Below are 20,660 nucleotides of genomic sequence, written 5' to 3' on the forward strand. Positions count from 1 at the left end.
AGAAAGCACACAGCTCAAAGAGAAAAAAGATTTTTATGGAGAGAGGCAGACATAAGATGACTCAAATAAGTGCCAAATTAGTTATGTTGCTCAGTAGTGTATTGGAGTTGTGTTTCCTGAGTAGTCTCCCACATATTTGCATGGCAAAGAACTTTTGAAATTAGGAGGGTGGAAAAATCAGTTTGTGGTGTATAGCAAAGGCAATTGCTACATAGGGAAGAGTAAACAATCCTTTCAGAAGAAGACGCAGTACTGTTGATCAATGTTTTATTCTGAACCATATTATAAGAAAATATAGTAAGAGCATTATGAATAATCTTTATGTAACCTTAACTTATCTTTCTTCTGCATTCAACTCTGCAGGATAAATTTCAAACTGCCAACATTGACTGCAGACTTCTGCCTTTGATCCAAGAACTATACAGCACCACAGAAATGAGGGTCAAAGTAGGTTTAAATGGTGATGTGACTGATGCTTTTAAAATGTCATGAGGAGTGAAGCAAAGTTGCATTCTGGCTCCCATTCTTTTTAACTTTTATATTTACCCAATGCAAACTCCCCCTCTCCAGTAGTTAGGAACACAAAGATCTCAATCTTGGTGTATGCAGGTGGTTTAATGCTGTTCTCCTTTTCCTGAGTGGGCCTCAGCACATACTGTAGACAGGAAAATCTATCTATAAATTACTCTAAGACCAAGATTATGATTTTTGACAGACACATTCCTAGGTATAGATTGTGCTTGGATTAGCAGGCTATAGAATCAACTTGCTCATTTAGATACCTGGGTGTACTCTTTAATGAAACCTTCTGTTGGAAGCGTTATATGTAGGTAGTAAAAGTAAAGGCATAGAAAACCATAGGGGCATTGATGAAGTTCTACTACCATAAGGGGGGGCAGCTGATTGAACCAGCCCTAAAGATATTTGGTAGCCAGAGGCATACCCAGGGTCCCTTGTATCCTTGCTAGGAGTGGTATTGGCACCCCCTGGGGGAAAAAACCCACTGCAATCGCCTCTTGACGACCTTGCTTCCCCTCCAGCCTATTTATGTTCCAGCCAGCGTATTCTTCACTTAAACAAATTTGAGTGCCATAGAATTCTCATCCCCTTCCTGTAAGATCACCTATTCTGTTGAATGAGTGCCCAATAATTTTCCATCTTACAGCCAATCAGAAGTGCAATTTATTACTCAGTATAAAAAAGAACCTTGCTTCTTTCCAGACCAGTCTCATGTAACAACCAGCTGCTAGTCAGCAATGGATACTTTGTATTTTAAACTTAGCTCTTCACTAAACTATGGACACATAGTGAATTCCTATACAGTATGTAAAACAAACCCAGTAAAACATGATCTCTCCACAGTCACAAATGCTTTATTTCATGATTTATGAAAAGTGCATCTTGCTTCCTAGATGTATTTATATACATTGTATATGTTATCAACATTTTATATATTTGTTAGCCATATTGAATGTTTAGTAATCTAAACAGAAAGGTAGGATATCATATTTTCAAACAAATAAGCCAAATAAAAATAGATTTAATATGTAAGTACGTACTTGGATAAGCATTTGCTTTGAAAGTTTGTTCATTGAAAATAAATAGTCATATTTTTCATAAAGTAATGAATCTTTAGCAAATGTCTAAACGTTTTATAGTCCATTGAAAAGTTGCACTTTTTCTCTGACTGTTGAAACAGTATTTGCTTTTGGAAGTTCAAATACAGAACGGGATGTGTGTGTGTGTGGGGGGGGAGAGAATGGCAGATTTGAGTCTGATGGAGAAATTCAACTCTGAATAACAGAGTTTGAAGATCTGTTTACTGAACTCCCTTCCTGGGAATGTAAGGATGACATTTTTTGAAAGTTACATTTCTTTTAGTTCTGCGTCTAAGATCTTCAATAGAACACAGGAAGCCAATCTATTTTCTTTATACCGCATGTTGTCATTTAAGCCACCCCTTTATGCTCCAAATATTTTTCCTGCTAGCTTCCTTCTTTGCATTTGACTCTGGTCTTAAAATCCAAATATGCCTGTTCATATGTTGAATAACGCTGTGCTGGATTTCCTTCAGCAAGGCTGCAAAAATGTCGAATTTGGAATCAATCCTTTGGCCTTTTAAAGAAAGAATTACCTTCCATATACCAACCAAAGGTGCATCCCTGTGTTGTCTGTCACAAAGCGAGCTTCAGCACTGGCTTCACCCCCATTTTTAGGTCCTCCTGATAACGTTCACCTAGGTTTTAAACAAATGCGATTCATGCTACCTATTCATGCTTCTGTTGTGCCACTCAGCAGTTCTCTTCCCCGTCTGCTTTGTTTTGCAGCTAAGCTGGGTTCATATAAGCTGCTTCGAGGAGGCCATTTCCCCTTCCCTTTGCAATTCGCGAGCGTGCAAAGAACGCCATTGTCTTCATGCAAGAGAAGGGGAAACAGGCCGCGTTTTTCCTTCTTCTTTTGAGCACAAAAGGACTGCTATCTGCAACTGAAAGATGAGCACTGGAAGGAGGGCAAATACATTGTTAATATCAGGAGGCGGCTTCCAGACAATGGCCGCGTGCGGCTGATGAATGAGCAAAGGGGGAATAAGTGGGTGATGTCGTCGTCATCCCTTGGCTGAGAGAGAGGACATGATGGCGCCCTGTTTTGCTTCCCGGGATGGGCTTTGCTTTTGTGTATGTATCTGCTTGTGTGGCACCAGGCCGTTTCGTTGGCCACCCGTGAGGGGGAATATGGGTGCCTCTTTGTTGGATCTGGTAGTGTGTAATGGTGTTAGTAATCCACCCCCACAGCCTTCCTTTCTCTCTCTCTCTCACACACACACACAAATAACAGGCTGGGAGGAGGAAGAGGAGGGACTCGGCCGTGTTGCCGCTGCTGCCTTCATTACTTTGACAGAAAAACTCCCCGGCCGGCGGTTGCCGCCGTCGCCGCAGAGGCAGCTTTCATGGTATGTGAAAGCGACGAGGGAAAAAAAAAAAGGCGCGCGGGTCGTGGCGCCTCAGCGGCAAAGAGGGGGTCGTCGGCAGCCCCCCCCGTCGTCTCCTCGCGCCCCCCAAACTTCCCTGGGCCTCCGTCCTTCCGCCCCCTCTCCTGTGCGGCGCAATATCCCTCCGCCACAGTCACCCCGCCTTCCATTGCTGAGCTCGTCAAACTGCCGGAGTCCCCGGATGGAAAACTATAATGGCCGCCAATTGTGACTCGTCGGACTATGGAGACGGCCGAGGTAATCTAGGCGCCCAGCGCTCGTGCCCAGCGTAGGGGGGGAGGAAGGTCGCGGGGGAGTCGCGGGGCCCTGGACGCCCAGCTAGGTAACGGGGAGGCGGGATCCCCCCACCCCATACGGGCGGCGGGAGGGGGCAGCTTCTTCAGCGGGACGGGCGAATCCCGGTAGTTGGGCAGGAACCCGCCCTCTTGTTGGGCCGAGGCATCAAATAGTCCCGCGGTCGCGGCTTGGTTTTGGGGAGGGAGAGAGAGAGAGAGAGAGAGAGAGAGAGAGAAGTGCACCTCATTCAAGGGGTGTGGGGGGAACTATTGAGGGGCGACGAGCCGTTGGCCGCGCGCCCGCTCGCGCCCCTGTGGGCGAAGGCTCGACCAACACAGCGCGCGTGTATCCCTCCGCCTTGCCAGGATGAGAGTTGCTGTTCGGCAGCGCCCCGTCTCCTCCTCGCGGCTTCAGACAGGGACCCCCTTTCTAGGACGGGGGGCGCGAGCAGTTTGACCCCCCACCCCTGTCTCCCGAAACACAGCTCCATGGGGACCAAAATAGCGGGGTTGGTGCCCCTGAGAGACACCTGAGGGGCTTGGCAGCGCTTCTCCCTATGGCGCCCAAAAGTTCTAGAGGCGCCCAGGAAGCCCAACTCAACCCGAAATGGCTTTTTTTGTGTGTCCAGGCAGACGGATGAGTTGGGTGGTCTTTTGTTTTCCCTCCAGTTTATGGACTCCTCCAGCACCTTAAAGGTCTTGAGACCTAAAGACAGCAAGTTGGCAGGCCAGACTCCATGGTTTCAAAACTCAACAAGGGTTATCATGGGCTTGACTTGGGGCAAAGGCCCTTCACCCTTTCCAAGTGCAGATGCTGAGTGTTGCCCTATCTGGATTGTGTTGAAAGGATTAACTTGGAAATGGCTAGGAAGCACTTCCTGCAGAATGAGGGAGAGAGTGGGAGGGAGATTGCTTTGTTGTTGACTGCCATCTTGTTTTGCTTGGGTGTAGCCTTGCACCAAAAAAGACTTGCCAAGACAATCCTCTCTTGCTCACAACAAAGTACTGAGCTGATTTTGGTTGCTGATATTTATGATTGTGTTACCATAGGACTGAAGTTAAGTAGCATGCGTTGCTGCAGCTTGAAAGAAGTTATTTGGAAAGGAAAACCAACAAAGCCAAATGTTCATGAAAATTCCTTAAGATAGTGCAAAGATTCTTATATAACCATGGAAATGTGCTAATCATTTTTGTTCTCACTGGCCGTCTCACTAAATTATAGTGAGTGATATATTGCTGTATAATAATATAGTGGGATGTACCTATGTGGATAATTTGTAAGATGGACCTGTATTACAACTTAAGTTGAGAAAATTCTAAATCTGCCAGTCCAGTCTTGCTCACATATACTTGAGACGTGAAAACAACAAAGGCTTGGTTCTGAAATAATAAAGATACTACCAGAAGTTGCAGTGTTACAAGTAGACACATTTTATACAATCTATGGAGATAATTTGTCTTTGCTATTCCTTCAACTCTTGCAAAATATGGGATATTTTGTATAGGGAATTGATCAGTAGACTTGAGACATCTCTTTAAAAAGGTGACTACATTGAATGTAGGTTACAATGCTGAACCAAGAATGATAGTTTGTAAGATTGATTTATTGGGTTTGTTTTTTGCCATTAAAATAATGCATGTTTTGGTAACTATATTCTAGGCTTCAGCCTGTGTAAGGAGATACTAAAATTGTTCTAAATTTGAGGTTTGGGTTTTTTTGCTTTTGTTTAGGTATAACTGCTTTTAATCTTTGGGCAGAGTGATTTAGCCTATTAAGTTCCTTCTCTGGTCCCCATGACACATACCTCTGCATAGAACAGACCTCTTTCTCTGTGAAAGATTTCATGCTTCTGATTGTGTACTCTGGTTTTCAAGTTGCTGCTGTCTAGAAAATCCTAAATTTAAACAGTTTTTTTTTTACTTGTAAGTAATCTAATCTGGGGAAGCGGGAAGTGAGCAGAGCAGTCCTACTGGGTGGGAAAGATCTGTGGCAGAGCGACTTCCATTTTCAAAGCCTTGCTGGCTTTGGCAGAAGGTGAGAAAGGGGGTGACCATTTTTTTCTGTTATGGTTGCTTTCCATTGCAGAGAATTAGGTATGCCAGCTCTTAGGCTACTGTAGTTTCTGGCTCCATTTGGAGTCATGATGGGTGAATGAAGAAGTGTAGGATCCTGCAGATCATTGGCTGCCCTCAATGTATGCTAATATCCTTATAGTTTTGGGCCCACCACTGGTAGGGTAGCCATGGCAGCAGAAAGCACTGTTGCCATCCAGGGAACCATCTGACAGTGGTCCACTTCTAGAGATACTTTATGGTGTCTGGGACTCCTTCCGGGCTACCACAGGATTGCACCCTTAGTAAACTAGTGGTGTTTGCACTATTTTAAAGCTTGCAAAATCAATAAGGTGCATGTGTTTAGTGCAATCCACTTTGTGTTTACTCAAAAGTAGGAGTGCAGTCTTTGTTTTGTAACATGAACAAATTCATTCCTGACATCTTTTAACTATTTTTGGAATATTTTGGGAAATAGTTAGATTTCCAGTTTCTGCAGATAAATATTTGCAGGTTAATTTACAAATAAGCAGTGTAAATATTAGGTATTAAGGAAGCTCGTTACATGTGCTTTAAAGTTAGCTAGCATAGCCAGGTTTCTATTCCAAAGTGTAGAAGATTTGTACAGATGTGTAAGGTTGGTGAGATTTGGGAGAATAAAGTAAACTTGGCATTTCCCTAGTTTACAGTATTTGTTTAGAATTTCTGTCATAGTGGGCATTTATTTGATTTTGATTATCCTGCTAAAAGTCAGGAGTCAAAAAATGCTACAGATTTGTAGTCAACAATATCATTTTTTAAAGGGAGTATTAGTAAATACTTAGTGCCAGCTATGTGCAGAACTACAAAAACTTGCAAAACTTCTAGATATTGACATAAATCTCCCCCCTGCTTTCTGGCCATGTTATGAATGACCACATTTAGAGTAAAATTACCTAATTTTTTGCTGTAGGTACATTAGGATCAGGCACAGTTAGATCTCAGGTGGTAGTGACTTCTAAGTTGTTCCTATGTTTGTGTTTTTAAAAACATGTTCTTTATTTCAGGATTTTTTGTACATTGAATGCAGTGTCTTTTGACCCTCTGCTTTATGCCTTTCATCTCTTGGAAAAGAAAAGTATTGAACAGACTACTGAAGAATGGATTTTTAATCTTTTTAAACAGTAAGTTTATTACTTATCTGTGGTTAAAGTTAAAATTCACTGTGGGGGAGTTTTGTTTAAAATACCCTATATTCTCAAATGCTGATGAGTAATATCTAATGTTAGTTATACTCAGAGTTGTACCAAAATCAACTTAAAATCCATTGATTGCAGTGAGTGTGCTCTTACTTATTTATTTTTATACCGCCCTATACCTGGAATTTATATACAACCCTATACCCAGAGGTCTCAGGGCATTTCATAGAATAGTTGGATATCACCCGTTATGTTTATGTATGTGTTCAGACTTGTAAATCACAACATGCTTGGTTGCCTATGTTGGTTATTATTATTTATATAGCACCATCTGTGTACATGGCACTTTACATGTTCTTACAATCTGAAACCTAACAAAGGAAAACAACATTGACAATGAAAGCAGTGAAAAACAGGGGAATAAGATGCAATTAAGTTTCTTTGGCTTAGTTACTATAGGGTATTATCACTAGAAGATTGTTCCAAAGGTGAGTTTTTAGGAGAAATTTTGAATGAGGTAAGGGAGATGGTTGGACACATTCTGGGAGGTATTTGAGGCAGCAAGGGAGAAAGGGTGAAGAATGAGACTTTTAGACAACAGTGGGTAATGGAGCTGAAGAGATAAAAGCCAAATGAAGAGATGTGTTAAGATATAAGAGCAGAGAGATAATGGGGAGGAAGGCCGTGGAACGTGGAAGGATTTGAAGATGAGCACAAGAAATGTATTTATTTATTTGTCAGATTTCTCACCCACCCTTCACCATAAGTTCCCAGGGTTAGTTACAACAGTATAATGTGCAATTATTTAAAAAGGTAAAACTGTTACAATTATAAAACAAGTAAAACCAAAATTGAGCAGAACAAAATAGCAAAAGTGGTGGGTCCCATGAAACAGTTGAAGGCTAGGGTAGAAGAGGTTTGTCTACAGCATACAGCAAAAACTGTACAGTGGTACCACGGGTTACATGCACTTCAGGTTACATACGCTTCAGGTTACAGATTCTGCTAACCCAGAAATATTACCTTGGGTTTGCTTCAGGATGAGAACAGAAATCGTGCTCCGGCGGCGCGGTGGCAGCATGAGGCCCCATTAGCTAAAGTGGTGCTTCAGGTTAAGAACAGTTTCAGGTTAAGAACGGACCTCCGGAACGAATTAAGTACATAACCAGAGGTACCACTGTATAGTGAAGATGCTAAATGCAGCTCTGTAGGGAGTTCCATAGTTTAGAGGCTGTCACAGAGAAAGTCTTCTCTTGGGTTCTATTCCCTTACTTCTGTGGTTGGTGGAATTACAGTGGTACCTCAGGTTAAGAACTTAATTCGTTCTGGAGGTCTGTTCTTAACCTGAAACTGTTCTTAACCTGAATACCACTTTAGCTAATGGGGCTTCCCACTGCCACCGCACAATTTCTGTTCTCATCCTGAAGCAAAGTTCTTAACCTGAGGTACTATTTCTGGGTTAGCAGAGTATGTAACCTGAAGTGTCTGTAACCCGAGGTACCACTGTACTAAGAGAACCCCCTCTGTAGATCTTAAAAGCCTGAGAAGGTCAGTATGGATGGATACAATTTTTTAAGATACTTGGGAGCTGAGTCGGCCAGGATCTGGAAGGGGATAGGAAGCCAGTATAGGGATTTAAGAAGGGGCATCACGTGGTCAGTTTGCCAAGGGAGGTGACATTGTCAGCATAATGTTAGATGGCGATGAGTGGATGAAGATGGGACAGTGGAAGACCTGAGATGGCAGTAGCTAAAGAAAGAAATTACCAGGGCAGGGGCCAGAGTTTTGCTGAGGAAGCAGAGAGGAAGGGCTGTATTTTCTGACATTGTAATAGATTACATGATCTGGTGATGGACTGGATATAGGGGTATCCATTAGGTGTTGCACAATGGCAAGGACATGGCATTTGAACCAATTACAAAATTACCTAATGCTGCTTCCATTTGAGAACTTCAAACATTGCTACTATGCTTTGAGCTAGAAAAGGAGAACATCAACCAGTGTTGGAACCCTTGGACTTCATTGCTTTAATTCGGTGAACAACATTATAGATAACATAATGGCATATAGGAAAACAAAGACCTCTCTAGCTCTGTTTAGGTGTTAGAATTTTCAAACCCTGAAAGGGGAATAGGACCACACACTGCTGTACGCCTAATGTCTCTGTATGTGCAGGATCTACCCCAACCTTCATGTGTTGAGTAGTAACATTTAAAAGGGGTTTCTAAGTGTGTTCAACCAAAAGTACTTAGAAAACCCCCTCAGACCTTCTGGCTCAATGTGGGAAGAAGTCTGGTGCATGCAAGAATGTTGCTAACAGGGGCGACTTGCATGACCGTCTTTCCTACTTTCTCCCCAGTTCCTCGTTCAGGCGTAATGCCTGCACAGCACTTCTGTTTAATGATACCCCCCGCCCCTGACAAGAGGATTTTCCACAGCAAAACATCTACTTAGGGGAAAGACCTGTGTTAGAAATGTTTAGGTCTGATACCACTGAGGCACATATTTTCAAATTTCTGTCTTTTGTTCCTGATGTATACATATTATTCCTGTGAGAGTTTATCTTTCAGAACATGTAGTAAGGGGTTTTTTGTTTGCTGTATTGCAGAGTGAAGCATCTTTTAAAATCTACTTAATTGAGATTTCTGGTAAGTTGCCTGCTTGAAGTCCTAGTTGACATTTAAGGTTATTTTCATTTCATGTTGTCATGGTACAGTCTGTGCTTGTTGGTAATTGAGTCTCCTGTTTGTGTATTTTGTTTTTTATAAAACGGTTGGCAGCCTCTGTGTTAAGCAGTCCATCATGTCCAAATGTGTAGAATATGGGGCGATCATAGGAAACTGGGTGAAGATTGACTTACTGATCACCTTGGAGGTGGAAGGCCAAGAACATAACTAGGTAGGGTTTGACTGTCTTCTACTGATTTGGGAGAAAAGCTGTGGCTGAAACAATGGCACATTGCTTCTGGCACTGCATTAACTCAAGTAGGAATTAACCAATGAGAATAACTCGTATGTGGGAGGAGCAAAGTAATCTGAGTATGTAAAAGGAGACCCCAATAGCTGAAAGGTTTTGAGTGTCACTGTGAAGGTTTCAATTCTTAATCCACATCGAGGGGATTATGGGTTTAATGGGGGAAAATGTGACATGTCTGTGGTGACAAAAATCAACTTCGATCAAAAGCTTTGTGACTTTTTAGTTTTAATGGCTATGTTAGCACACAGGTGTCAGTCATTATGCTGCTTTTAGTATGTGAAACTATGGGTATCTTTCCCCCTTTTAACCTTTAAAATTAACTTTGTACTTTTAATTCCAGATTTACTAAGCTGAGGAAATCCTGGAACTCTGAGTACTTCTGCACAAGAGTCTCTTAAATAACGAAGAGTACAAAAATAGTAAACTACAGAGTACTTTAGGAAAAATGCCATCTGAACAAGAACCATCCTTTTGGATCCAAAATACAAGTTTGTTACATAACAATGAGTTAGATAGAACAAGTGTTCCTACATTGGATACTTCTGTTAAGGGGTATATAACTCAACCTGCAATTTCAGATATTCTCACCTATGGACTGAGAAATGTGAAAATAGAGCTGCCTAGGGTAAATATTCCAAATGAAGTGCTATGTACACATGAAATTGACAGATACATGAAAGTATTTCAATGTAAAGAAAAGCCTGCAAGAGCCTTTTCCATGCACATGGATGTGAATGGAAGCAACTTTTCTGAGACTGATATTCCACATAGTAAACCAAGACTGAATTATGAGGAGGGATTGAAAACATCTGCAAAGATACTGAATTTTAGCTGTACCAAATGCAGAAACAATGTTAAGTACAGTCCAAATGATCTGCAGAAGCATTTCCAGCTGTTACATCATGGAGAGTTGCCATCTTATCCCTGTGAAATGTGTAATTTTTCAGCTAATGACTTCCAATCATTTAATCAACACCGTCGAACACATCGTAGCACTTTAGTAAAATGTGAAATCTGTAATGATGATAATAGATATACTTTGTTGGACCTAACAAAACATTTCACATCTAGGCACTGTGTAAATGGCCATTTTCAGTGTGAAAGATGTAGATTTTCCACCCATGATGTTGGCACATTTGTTCAGCATATTCATCGGCACAATGAAATACAATATAAATGCGATAAATGTCACCATGCAAGTTTTTCAAAAGAAGAATCTCAGAAACATGTTGCTTCACACAACGGCACATTTCCTTTCAGTTGTCAATATTGTAACTACATGGCATCTCGGAAAAACTATCTTTTAAAACATATTATTACATTACACAGAGACCACCTCTATGCAAAAGATAAAACGGATACAGATAACAATGAGAAGATGAAGAAAACTTCAACAGGACTAAAACTTATCTTGAAAAGGTACAAAACAGGTGCATCAAGGAAGGCCCTGTGGAGACGTAAAAGAATGACTACTGGCAGTTGTAGAACTGGAGAAGAGGACAGACAAGTTCTCAAAAACGTGAAGGAAATTCAGCCTAAATCTGAAGAGCTAGGCCAGCCTACAAAAGAATTACACCTCAGCGAAGACAACAATCTTCTAAATGAAAGGCATATCTACAGTGGGGCAAAATCCTCTCCAGCAATACCATACAGTAGAGCAGAAGATGGCTTGGCTTCTGGTGTGCTGAAAAAAGCTGTTCATGGTCCTACAGTTTTGATGGTTAAAAACAACAAAATATCTGTTCCTGCAAATTACAGTGCTAAATTTATGGGCTTCAAGGTGGTTGATGGAAAACAGCATATAGTAATAAAACTGCTACCTACAGATAAACAGAATTTGCCAACAGAAAATAAGGTTGATGGGGTAAAAGATGGTTCAACTGAATGTCTGCAGCAGACAGCTGACAACTTCAATTTACCTTCCGCTGCTGGACCTCATGAAATTAATCAGCAAATGTCTAGAAATAATTCTGTTCACTCATTGGCATCATCTCCATTGTCATTTTCTAATCAATATTCAGGAAAAATAAAACAAGAAAGTCCAGATTATTTTAGTTTGAATACATCTCGAACAGTAGAACCTCATACTGTAATGGTAGGAAACTGTACAACTCGTCTGCCAGCAAAACCAGATTCTTCACTTCCTTGTGATTTTGTGGCTAAGGCTGGAAACAGAGATTCTTCGTGGAGGAATTGTGTACCTCAGGACCATTCTCAGGTTTTATCCTCTGCTGGTGCACACATGCTACATTATGATCCTATGAAAAAAACATTTCCTACAGAATTAAAAGTACGGAATGGTGAAGTAAACAACAGTAAATACAATAATATCTACTGCCCATCAACTGATTTTTCTAATCAAGTACCACTTCCTTTCCATAATTATTCCAAAATAGATACTTTGGATAGCTCCAAACACCATATGTCCAACAGCGCCTTTTCTCTCCAGAGTAGGCCTGTAAATGAAACCACTTATCTGCAACAACAAACAGTGTTAAATCTAGAAAGAAGATCTTCATTGCTGTCTCTTCATGGCTTTGTAAATACAAATAATGTTCCAGTATTTTCAGCTAACCAATCCAATTATGCTACTGACAGACAGCATCCTATAGAAAATCATGATGACCAGCAGCATTTGAATACAAAGGTAAATCAAGTGTTGGAACATGTAGCTGAAAAATCAAAACAAGAAAATGCCTCTAATTGTGTAAATACATCACTTATGCCTAAAATAACATCTGTTTTCTCACTCCAGAGTACTCAGGCATCCAACTATTTGTCACCTGAAGTAAATCAGTCATTACAAGATGTTCTAAGAGGGCAACCTGCAACTCAGCCACTCAACTATATAAAAACTGGTTATGACAACTCATTTCCAAATAATAAAATGGATTGTAAAACATTTGCACACTTCAGAGATTCAACTGCTGCATGCAGTTTAACCAATTCTCCTGTTAAATTCAAGAGAGAGTTGAATGCGAATGGCAGTGCAACGAATGAAGGTGTTTATTTTAGGAATGAAGGACGACTCCCAGTGATGGCTCATAGAACAGACGAAATGCATTCTACTTCAAGGACAACAGGCATTGGTGCATTGCTTAAAACTCAAACAGATTCAATTTTAGCACAGCAGTTGGAAAAACACAAGATGCACTACAATTTGAATGTCCCTAATGCTATCCGTCCAATGCTTCCAGAACAGAAGAAATCCGTGCTACTTCAGTCATCTCTCCCAAGGTTTTTTGTACCTTTGCGCCTTGCCCATCAACAAGGATTACATGTTATTTCAGGGAAGCCGTCTCCAAAAAACAGTTCATCAGATCTTCAGGCAACAAGAGCTACACCTTTACTTTTAAACAAAGGACCTGGAATGATCTTGACTTTTGGTAGTGGCTCAATTGGAACAATTGCAAATGCCACTGAAAATAGTTCTCAGGTTTTAGAGAAAATTGCATCTAAAGAGTGTGGTAAAGAGGAAATAGCTACATCAGGTATGAAATTTAAAATAGACAGCTCTGGCAGTATAAGAAATTATTCTGGTGTTAGTGGGACAGCGGTTGCTTCATCCACTGGCATGTCATACAAGGAGCAACTTAACATGACAAATTCAGAGAGCAGAATTTCTTCCGTGAAAATACAGGCTGGACATCAAGGCAGTAATGTTGCTACCTTGGAGTCAATAAAACCACCAGAGGTTGGACAAGAACAACCTGTTTATGCACTTTTGCCTGATGGTAGACAAGCAGTTTTTCTTAAATGTATGTCGCCAAACAAGTCCCTAGTACAGAAGCATAATGTTCTTCAAGGTACTGCTAATAGTCAAAATTGTGAACCAAAGAAAACTGGAGCAATGCAACAAAAGCTTTTTTTGAAAATTAAGACCTTTCCTGCTGCTGACAATTGTCAGCCAATTAGCAACATTAAGTCATCTTTACAGTTCAATAATATGCATTCCCTTAATAGTCCTGCACTAGATCAGAAAAAGGCAACTTTTTCTTCTAGCAATGCCTTACTGCTTCCAGGTACATTGATGCCAGCAAATGCCTGCTTGGCAAGTGATAAATCAAAGGATCCTATTACTTCTGTAGAATCTGTACATTCCCTTAGGAATTTAAAGACACGGTCACAAAAGATTCCATCTGATTCAGCACAAACAGTTAGTGCTAACAAAGGGAACGCTTTTGGAACCCAGATGTCAACCGGGCCACCAACAAACAAATTTTCAAAAGCTAAACGTCATTCAAAGCAAACTGGTGCTAAAGTTTCTGATGCTACGGTTTCACAGAAGAACAGGAATTTGAAACGGAAAGTTAAAGATGGCCTTCAAGAACCTCCTAGAAAGAAAATGTTGCATCGAAAATGTAAAGCGAAAAATCAAATGGATGTGAATGAATTTGAATCCTTAATTCGCGCCCCTTGTAGACCAAGATTGTCAAAAAACACTGTGAGGATTCTAAAGCTACTTCCATTTAATTCCAAACAATTAATCAAATGCCCCCGAAGAAATCAGCCAGTTGTAGTGCTAAACCATCCTGATGCAGATGTTCCAGAAGTTGTAAATGTTATGAAGACTATTGCTAAATTTAAAGGACATGTGCTAAAGGTCTCCTTGTCAAAGAGAACTATTGATGCTCTTTTGGAGCCAGCAGATTATAACAGTTTGTACATAATTACTAATGATCTCTCTCGAAGAAAACGCAAAATGCTCAAACCTGTAAGTCCTGTAAAAGAAAGGTTTGTTTTAAAATTAACACTGAAGAAGACAAGCAAAAACAATTATCAGATTGTGAAAACTACCTCTGATAATACGCTGAAAACTAAATTTAGGTGCTGGTTTTGTGGGAGGATATTTGACAATCAGGACAATTGGGTAGGACATGGACAGCGTCATCTAATGGAAGCCACTCGAGACTGGAATTCATTAGGGTAATTTATTGTGATGACTGAAAAAGACAAAAGAGCTCATCTGCTTGCAGATTATTTTGGATGACAGCATCAAAATGATGTTTTTAAAAGAGAAATGTGTTAACACCTAAAATTATCCTGTATGAATTTAATTTAAATAGCTTCAATTGCAGTTCAAATTGCATTTTGTTACTACTATCATGTGATATATTTAGAGAATGAATTTCAGGGCTTTTGTTATGTATATATTTAAAAATCAAGGTGTGTACATATTTTTATACTTCAGTTATTTGCTATAAAATCTTGCACAGGAATTGTATTTTTTCAGCTCTGTGCATGCACTACTAAAAAAATGTTTTTCAGCTACACACAGCTATTGCCGTATTTTTCCTTGCTCTTTCAAGACAACCCCCCTTTTCTTTTCCAGGGATGAACACTGTTGTTAGCAAGTGCCTAAAAGATGTGAAGCAGTTTACTTTGTGTCAACTGTATAACCACAGGCCCTCATAGGGCCAGGTTTTCTAACAGTTTCTTTTAAACAAAGCCATATGTGAATGCTTTAAGCTATATTGCTATGCACATGACACTTGTACTATTTCTGTGCAGTTTGTCTACTTTCTTAGTGAAGTATTTTTCATATAAATCAATAAACATGTTACTGTGTTTAAGCCTGATAATGAGATCAGTTGTAAATATAATGTATTCACAATTTGTACAGTACATTGAAGAACATTCCAAGTGGATGTTTGACATCCCTATTAAATCAGTATGATTTGTGTTATACTGAATAATTTTGCCACCAGATGTATATAAAGGGCAGTGGTGGCTTTGGTTTTGCTAGAAATTGGATTATGGCTATTTTTCTGTAAGACTTTTTGTGTGGCTAGAGAGTATAACTTAGTTTTTAAAGAGTACTCCAATCTAGATTTTCTTACCCCATACATTGATACTTCATAAAATTCTGGAGTATTTGTCACTCCACAATAGGGAAGAAAACCCTCTTATATTTGGTTATCTTCTGATTCGGACAAAAAACTCTTTGCATTTTGATTGTGGTCTCTTAATTGTTGAATAGATTTTTGTCTTTTTGACAGTATAGCACTGGCTGCTATGTTCTAGAAATGGTATCAGGTTTTTACTCAAGATTCTCAGGCTTTTAGTTGTGTTGATTCACAATCCACTATACAAACTACTGTCCTCTTATAGCCTGCAGTCAGTCTCTATTTCTCCTTGTAGGCTAGAGATTACATCTTTAAATTGTCTGGCCTGTTCAGATATTACTTATGGGACAGAAAGGAGAGAAATCTCAGTTTGGCAGAAGGTATTGCTGATTGTGCCCTCCCCCTTTGTCATAAAATGGAAGTTGCAATAATCCATGTTGTAACACAGAACATTGCATCTTTGATTTTGGAAAAAGCTGTTGGGCATCTTAAGCATTTAAATAAGTATATGATAGCCTGGATCAAACAGTACTTTTTCTCCTATCCCCTGTCAAAGTGAAAGGGATAAAGAGAAATACACCTGTCCCAACACCTACTAGTGTTGAGACAACTTTGTCCCTAGCAAGTCAAGTCTGAACAGGCATTTTGTGAATAATACGTATTGATAGAAATAACAAATACTTAATTTTTGTGTTGTAAGGCCAGGGAGTAATTTGAGTATTGGCAGTGTTTCAGTACCTAAGTTATATATTGGTCCTCTGTAGAAAATTTAGACATATCTGAAGGGAATGGGGCAGGGAGAAAAATCAAGTGTAATGAGCAGTAACAGGTTCACATTTGTATTTTTAACTTTTTCCAGTGTTTAAACAGTTCCTACAAAGTAAAGTATCTCAGGAAAATGATGTGCTTTTAAACAAGAAATGCAACTCAGAATTACCTCTTAAAAATTCCCCTGCACATGCTTGGTGTTAATAAATTTGTTATAGAGATCTATTGTTCTTTAATTGTGTTGAATAATTTTAAACAATGAGTAAAGCACTGGTCTTTATGGTAACATTCAGTAATTACCTTGCAGATATAAATTTATAGTTTTAAAAAAGGTCTTAGTTACTTGAGGTGACATCCTCAGATACATTACAGGATGCACACTTTTTAAAAAGGTAGCTACAATATAAGTTTACTAAAGGAGGTAGAATGGTTCATCTATTTCCATGTGTGGACATTCCAACTTTTATATTCATAATTATTTTGGGTATTTATAAAGGAAAATATTTCATAATGACACAAGCCTCACCTTGAATGTAAGAGTTTGAACAAACATGCAAGCCAGAAAGGAGATCTTGTAAGGCTGTTGCTAGACTTTTAAATATTTATATGCCATCCACAAAGGTTCAGCCACATGGCTTGAGCTGTAGAGCAGCCAGGCAGTATATTTGTAATGTGGCTTTTGTTCTCTGCTACAGCACAGCTACTTTTAATGCTGCATGAGTGGGTGTTTGTAAGGTGACTGTAATTTTTTTTGCCACTAATTTTTTTTGTAACATTGCTATTAAATTTTAATCCTTTGTCACAGTTAACAAGGTTGGAGAGCATCATATTATTTATATACATATTTGCTAAAGGTTTTGAGGAAACGGTAGATTTTATACAATTTTGATATCTGTGTTAAATGGCATTCACTTCTAGTATTATGTACTCAAGACAGGAAAACGGCCTTAAATTGCTGCTGCATTTAGAAGCTGAGTTTCTTGTCAATGGGACTTGTTTCTGAGTGAATGTGTAAGATTGCTGTGTAAAAATGCCCCAGCTCTGGAGCATCAGTCCAGTTGCTGGCTACTATTTCTTCCCTAAGCTACTGAAGTTTGTTGTTCATCAGCTGACTCTACATTAACTGAATTTGAAACCCAAATGAAGTATTCCTTAATGTAGCAATACTGACTGGTAAGAAAAAAACATTTCCTCCCCCACTTTCATTTTTGCAAATCACATGGTATGTGACAGGCCTAGTCATGGTTAACTAGAAAACTGGTTCCAAAAACATGCTTCGTTTGCTGTAAAACAATAGGCCTCTTCAGGTGTTCCAAATGAGAGTATAAGGAAAAATGTGAAATGAGAGTATAAGGAAAAATGTGAGGGTAGGCAGTGGGGAAACCTGTCTCCATTTCATTTGCCTTCCATGAAGGCAACTGTTTGCAGAGCAGCTTTTTGCATCCATAGAAAATTTCTAAAAGAAGCAGCAGAAGTGGGCAGAGATAGCTTGCTCATCAACCCATCTCCTTTTTGAAATTTACTTCTGCGTAGAATGCCCGAAGAGTGCTTAACAGTGAATTGGTTGATTTGGAAAGAAAAAAGTTCACTTCTTAACCATAATATCCTGTGTAGGTCCAGCACGACTTACTGTGATTTGGAAGAAAAGGACTTTTGAAATTGGGCTTGGGTTTAATTAGGATAGTGCTGGAGGCATTGTTCAATTACCTTTATTCACCTTGAGATGAGAGCTGAAAATCATTTGGCTATACAATCATACAAGCGTGTAGTTTTGAGCAGAAATACATTTCCCTTTTGAAGGAGAGTAGTTATCAGAGCTTTGACAAAAAACGTGACCCCAGGTCTTTGCTGTCAATTCTCATTTAGAAACACTGTATTATAGAAATTGGAGTTTTAAGAAAAAGACTCAGTTTTGAAGTAACAGGAAGGCAAGCTACGTGTTCTGTGTCCAAAAAATTCTAGAGTGTTAGCATAACTCATAGAATCAAGTGGAAAATTATTTAGATAACAATTGGGGTGTAGTAAAATGCAAGTGATGCAAAATATATCTGGGAGGAAAAGGAAGGTGGGGAATAAGGCCATTGATTAGAAATAAGGGGGTTGTCCTTTGGAAAATGAGCAAAATCTCAACTCTAGTTTCACTGACAGAAGGCAAGAAAAGCACAGAGCTCTCTTTGCTAATTATAGGAAAAGCTCCATAAGCACAATGGCTACCTTGCTGGATCCAAGCCATAATGTTTTTCACTACAAAGTTGTGCCTTCTATCTTGTCTTAAATTCTGTGGTGGAGGAAAATACACCCCCCCTCCCCGCAAGAATCAGTTAATGATTAGACTTTCATTTTATACACACCTGTCCTAAATTGTGCACAGTCTAAAATTCCAAAGTTAAGTCTAACCTTGATAGCTGATCCTGCATGCCTACAATCAGTAAAATCATTAGTACAAGGAATCTGCCTGTTACCCATTTCTAAAAAAGCAGAGGTGTGCGATTATGTTCCATTTTAATATAATTTGAGAGGTAGGTAAGTTGTACTTTAAACGTGAAAGATTACAACAAGTACACTCAGTCACAATTGCATAGAACTATATCATAGGCTTTTTATATTCTTATTTATATGTACATTTAATAAACATGTAACAATACTCTCAACTAGCACAGTTGAAGCCAATACAAATCTGCTGCATTACATTAAATAGAACTGATTTTTTAGACCTGTCCCAGGGGAAAAAGGTCCAGTTTTTAGCTTGTTCCATGATGGCTCATTTTGTCGTAGACATCCTGGTTTAACAAATGTGAATTTCCCCAAGAAGTTGCTTTAAGAACAGTTAAGATGTATATGGTACACTTCTTCTGAATATATCACATGTCAAGGAATACTTTACCTGAACTTGGAACATCTTTAAAGTACCTAAGTACATTCAAGTACATAACAACTTAGAGGCTGGTGTGACTGTAAAATTGCCCCTTCATCATTTAGCCAACCAGTAGGTTATTCAAAGACTGGGTAACTATATCAAATAAAATCTCTCTTTCTCTTCTTACACATTGTGTGGTCTTCTCAGGCTATGGTGCTTGGTGTAAAGCTTTTGGAGAAAGCTTTTCATGCTTATTAAGATGCTCAATATTAAATTCTCAGAAGATAATGGCTGGAAGATTTCCCCCCGTGGATCTTCGGTGCAGTTATGATACTCTAGCAATAGATTTCAGTTTGGTTGAGTCTTTTGTGTTGTTTTGACTGTCAATGAGAACGAGAGAAGTCCGTTGATGATTCTCTATTATTTCAGCCACACTGTTGAAGTGCTGGATTGGGAAAACAAAGAGTTCAAGATGGCTTACTCAACGTGGATGAAAACACAAATCTTGCTGATTTAGCCAAAAATTGAATCATCAAGATTTGGGTAAAAAAACAACAACTTTGATTATAATACAGGGGTTTTCATCAGCTGTACACCATAAACATCACATTTATAAAAAATAAAGGCTTGACATATCTCGCTTTGCATGTCATGAGTATCTCATATATTAGCTCCTTTAAAGCAAGCAGGCTCTGCTTCTCCTCCCCGGCTTGCTGAAAATCTTTGCTGCTATTTAGCAAGCTGAGTGGGGAGGAGAGAGGGACAGAGAGCCTGCTTGCTTTAAAGGAGCAAAGCGGGAGAGGAGAGGAGCTGCTTACACGAGTGTAAGCGGCTCCTGTCCGGTTGGCCCCTTTAAAGCAAGCAGGCTCTCTGTCCCTCTCTCCTCCCCACTCAGCGGTTCTTCTCCCGCTTTGCTGTTTCAAAGCGAGCCACGGAGGAGGGAAGGAAGGGGAACCATGGATCCTCTGCTCACGACTGCAGCAGATCCCCTCGCCATCCATAGGCATTCGCTCCATAACACGCACAGACATTTCCCCTTACTTTCTAGGAGGAAAAAAGTGAGTGTTATGGAGAGAAAAATACGGTAGTTGCCTGACAAGTAATATGTACTGGTCAGAACTTTCAGAATCAGCGGAGTTTAATTAAAATCTTCTGAAACATAAGAGTAAAATTGGATCGACGGTACATGACACATTACGGCGGTTGTTGTTAAATCCAGTAATGTCCTTTGTACAGTCAATTTTATGAAGTTGCTAATTAATGATTGCTTGAATCCCACTCAAAAGCAAAATTAATGTAGTGTTGAGTGCTGCCCCACTTCTGTAAAGGGTAGCAGAAGAGTTCAAATAGTGCTGTTTCCCCCTCTGTGGGCTTAGTTTCATATTCTAGCACAAAGCAAAGTGTAAAGCAACTGTTCCGAGAGAATAAGGTAAGACATCTTTGGATCTAACTGTTTGGCTATTTTCTTCATAGCTTGAAGGGATGTGGCCTACAAGTGGGAATTGAGTGTATCTGTCTCCCATTCAATTAAGTTGTTATCATCCCCACAAGCCCCCACCTGCACAACATCCCTACAGTTTGGATAAATGATAGTATTTTGGTGTGCTTTTCATTTTATTGTCTTTAAGGGGAAAGCTACGGTTAAGAGCTCCCAGTGGGAGTTCTTTAATGAAGGGCTTGATTGTTAAAAAGAACTGCACTCACATTTTAATTAGGTCT

General features: G+C 39.6%; 2 protein-coding genes across 15 annotated transcripts in view; one reads left to right on the forward strand and one right to left on the reverse strand.

Moving 5' to 3' along the window:
• The first annotated feature begins 1,558 nt into the window (after nt 1–1,558).
• On the forward strand, nt 1,559–16,306 carry ZNF518A (zinc finger protein 518A). 8 transcript variants are annotated; one of them, XR_014564891.1, is made up of 6 exons: nt 1,559–3,226; nt 6,363–6,479; nt 9,103–9,142; nt 9,275–9,392; nt 9,811–15,708; nt 15,739–16,306. XR_014564891.1 is itself a non-coding variant. In XM_083740992.1 (5 exons), exon 5 carries the CDS (start codon nt 9,916–9,918, stop codon nt 14,398–14,400), a length of 4,485 nt encoding a protein of 1,494 aa, XP_083597118.1. In that variant the 5' UTR covers nt 1,559–3,226; nt 6,363–6,479; nt 9,103–9,142; nt 9,275–9,392; nt 9,811–9,915; the 3' UTR covers nt 14,401–16,306. The 8 variants fall into 8 exon arrangements, 7 of the variants coding, with proteins under 7 accessions (XP_083597118.1, XP_083597122.1, XP_083597124.1 ...); XM_083740992.1 differs by having other exon boundaries at nt 9,811–16,306; XM_083740995.1 differs by lacking the exon at nt 1,559–3,226 and adding an exon at nt 3,292–3,311 and having other exon boundaries at nt 9,811–16,306.
• Nucleotides 16,307–17,777: 1,471 nt separating this feature from the next.
• BLNK (B cell linker) overlaps nt 17,778–20,660 on the reverse strand; it is a 94,568-nt gene continuing 91,685 nt past the window's right edge. For 6 of the 7 annotated variants that reach the window (XM_083741071.1, XM_083741069.1, XM_083741070.1 and 3 more), the window contains one exon: nt 17,778–19,386. In XM_083741071.1, coding sequence (XP_083597197.1) covers nt 19,267–19,386 — 120 coding nt within the window. In that variant the 3' untranslated portion in view covers nt 17,778–19,266. The remainder of the gene's footprint in view (nt 19,387–20,660) is intronic. The other variant, XR_014564892.1, reaches the window with a different exon arrangement.

Source organism: Podarcis gaigeae, assembly GCF_964106915.1.
Source record: "Podarcis gaigeae genome assembly, chromosome: 5".
NCBI classification, from domain to species: domain Eukaryota; kingdom Metazoa; phylum Chordata; class Lepidosauria; order Squamata; family Lacertidae; genus Podarcis; species Podarcis gaigeae.

What these genes read in the sequence shown, in the direction of transcription:
- ZNF518A (XM_083740992.1), top strand. Translation starts at nt 9,916, where the DNA reads ATGCCATCTGAACAAGAACCATCCTTTTGGATCCAAAATACAAGTTTG.